This window comes from Postia placenta, assembly GCF_002117355.1.
Source record: "Postia placenta MAD-698-R-SB12 unplaced genomic scaffold POSPLAscaffold_14, whole genome shotgun sequence".
Lineage (NCBI taxonomy): Eukaryota > Fungi > Basidiomycota > Agaricomycetes > Polyporales > Adustoporiaceae > Rhodonia > Rhodonia placenta.
This window is the reverse complement of record NW_020169845.1, coordinates 218,882-220,385: the sequence shown is the minus strand read 5'-3', so window position 1 is coordinate 220,385 and position 1,504 is coordinate 218,882. Positions and strand designations below refer to the sequence as shown.

The 1,504-nt window shown below is 59.8% G+C and overlaps 1 protein-coding gene across 1 annotated transcript; it reads right to left on the bottom strand.

Moving 5' to 3' along the window:
* Nucleotide 1: 1 nt before the first annotated feature.
* Nucleotides 2-1,504, bottom strand: POSPLADRAFT_1106052 (hypothetical protein; the record flags this gene model as incomplete). Its single annotated transcript, XM_024483285.1, has 5 exons — nt 2-901; nt 984-985; nt 1,047-1,101; nt 1,123-1,220; nt 1,444-1,504. Coding segments are annotated over 5 exons (1,116 nt in total), but the record flags the coding sequence as incomplete, so codon positions are not given.

Here is a 1,504-nt window from a genome sequence, read left to right as displayed (position 1 = left end):
CAAAGGCCGCTTTGTTTGCGAATGGGGTCGTGGCCCCTTGCACCCCCACCTGCACTGATGCAAGCTGGGCAAAGTAGGGAGTGGCCCAGGCGCGGGTGTCTCCATCGAGCAGGCTAAGTGCGACCTGCACTTTGAGTTCGATGGTGGTCAATGACGTGTTGACCAGCCAGTAGATGCGCAACTGGGACAGGAACCGGTTGCATTCGATGACGGTCTTGCCATCGTAGCGGAGCGGGAGGAGGAGTTTCAAGGTCTCCTTGTCGGGGGCGGCTGCAGGAGACGACATTATCGGCGTCGGGGGGGACGGAGGACGCTGCGGGGGCGGAGGCGGCTGTGGTGGCCCTCCGCTGGCCGAACTTCGAGAGGAGCGAGTGCTCGAGCGGCCTCTCGGCGGAGTCGGCGGTGAAGGCGCCGAAGGAAGTTCGGCGGGGGGGTTACGTACGTCAGGGACTGCTGACGCGGGGGCGAGCGCTGTCGGCGAGGTGGACCCAGCAGAATCCTCGGACTCGGACTCCGAGACTCCTTCTTTACCTGCACCCTCCTCAGGCTCTGGCTCTGGCGCAGGGTCTGGAGGGAGATCTCCTTGTACTTGATCGGCGACAGTTTGAGGGAGGCGGGAGGTAGGGGAGACAGGGCGAGAGTGCCGCGAGGCCGATCGAGATGCGAGAGTGCTTCGGGGTCCGAGCGGGTGTTGCGCTCGTCGGATCGCCTTGTAACGAGGGTAATCTTCCTCGATTGATCGGGGTGTCCGATTTGGGCACGGCTGCTGCTCGCAATGGTAGAGGACAGTCTCAGGGCCGTCTGGGATGTAGACGTCGATGAGGTCCTGGGAGTCGAATGCGTGGATCTGGCCTTGGCAGGCAGCCACGTTGGATGGGGGAAGGACGGGGAGGTGCGCGTACTAAAAATGGCCGTACTACACTAGCTTACGCTACGGCGCCCGAGAAGACCCTGAGGTTCGCAGTTCACGTGGGGCCCAGTACTGCTTTTGACTATTATGCAGCAGGAACCTAGTCCACGCGTCCGTGAGGACAAACACCGCCCACTGAAGTGCAGGTGTTGAAGAGTTCGTTCCCCGAGGGTTGGCGATGTATAGTAAAGCTATCTATGTATCGTATGTACCGTGAAGTATCGTAGGGGTGCGCACCACCCGACCTGTGGGAAAGGAAAGTGAATATAGGGAGTCCCGAGGGGACGCCGGCAGCTTGGGGAGTTTCGACCTAATGTCGCGACTTGAGGTCAAGCGACTGGAGAAAACTTGAAGGCTGGGGGCGTCCGACTGATTCTCACCGAAGCGATGGCGAGCGAGGCTCAAACCTAAGGCTAGGGACAAGAAAATGTATTAGTTAGTAAAGTAAGAAATGATACAAATGGAGGCTTACTGACCTAGGGACAAGAGGTCGAAACTGAGGTCCCTAGGGCAGCAGAGGCCGGCTTATATACATGGGGAGATAAGGGCAGGCTGTGCGCGCTGGTCCGTGCGCAGCTGGTCCGTGCGCAGCAT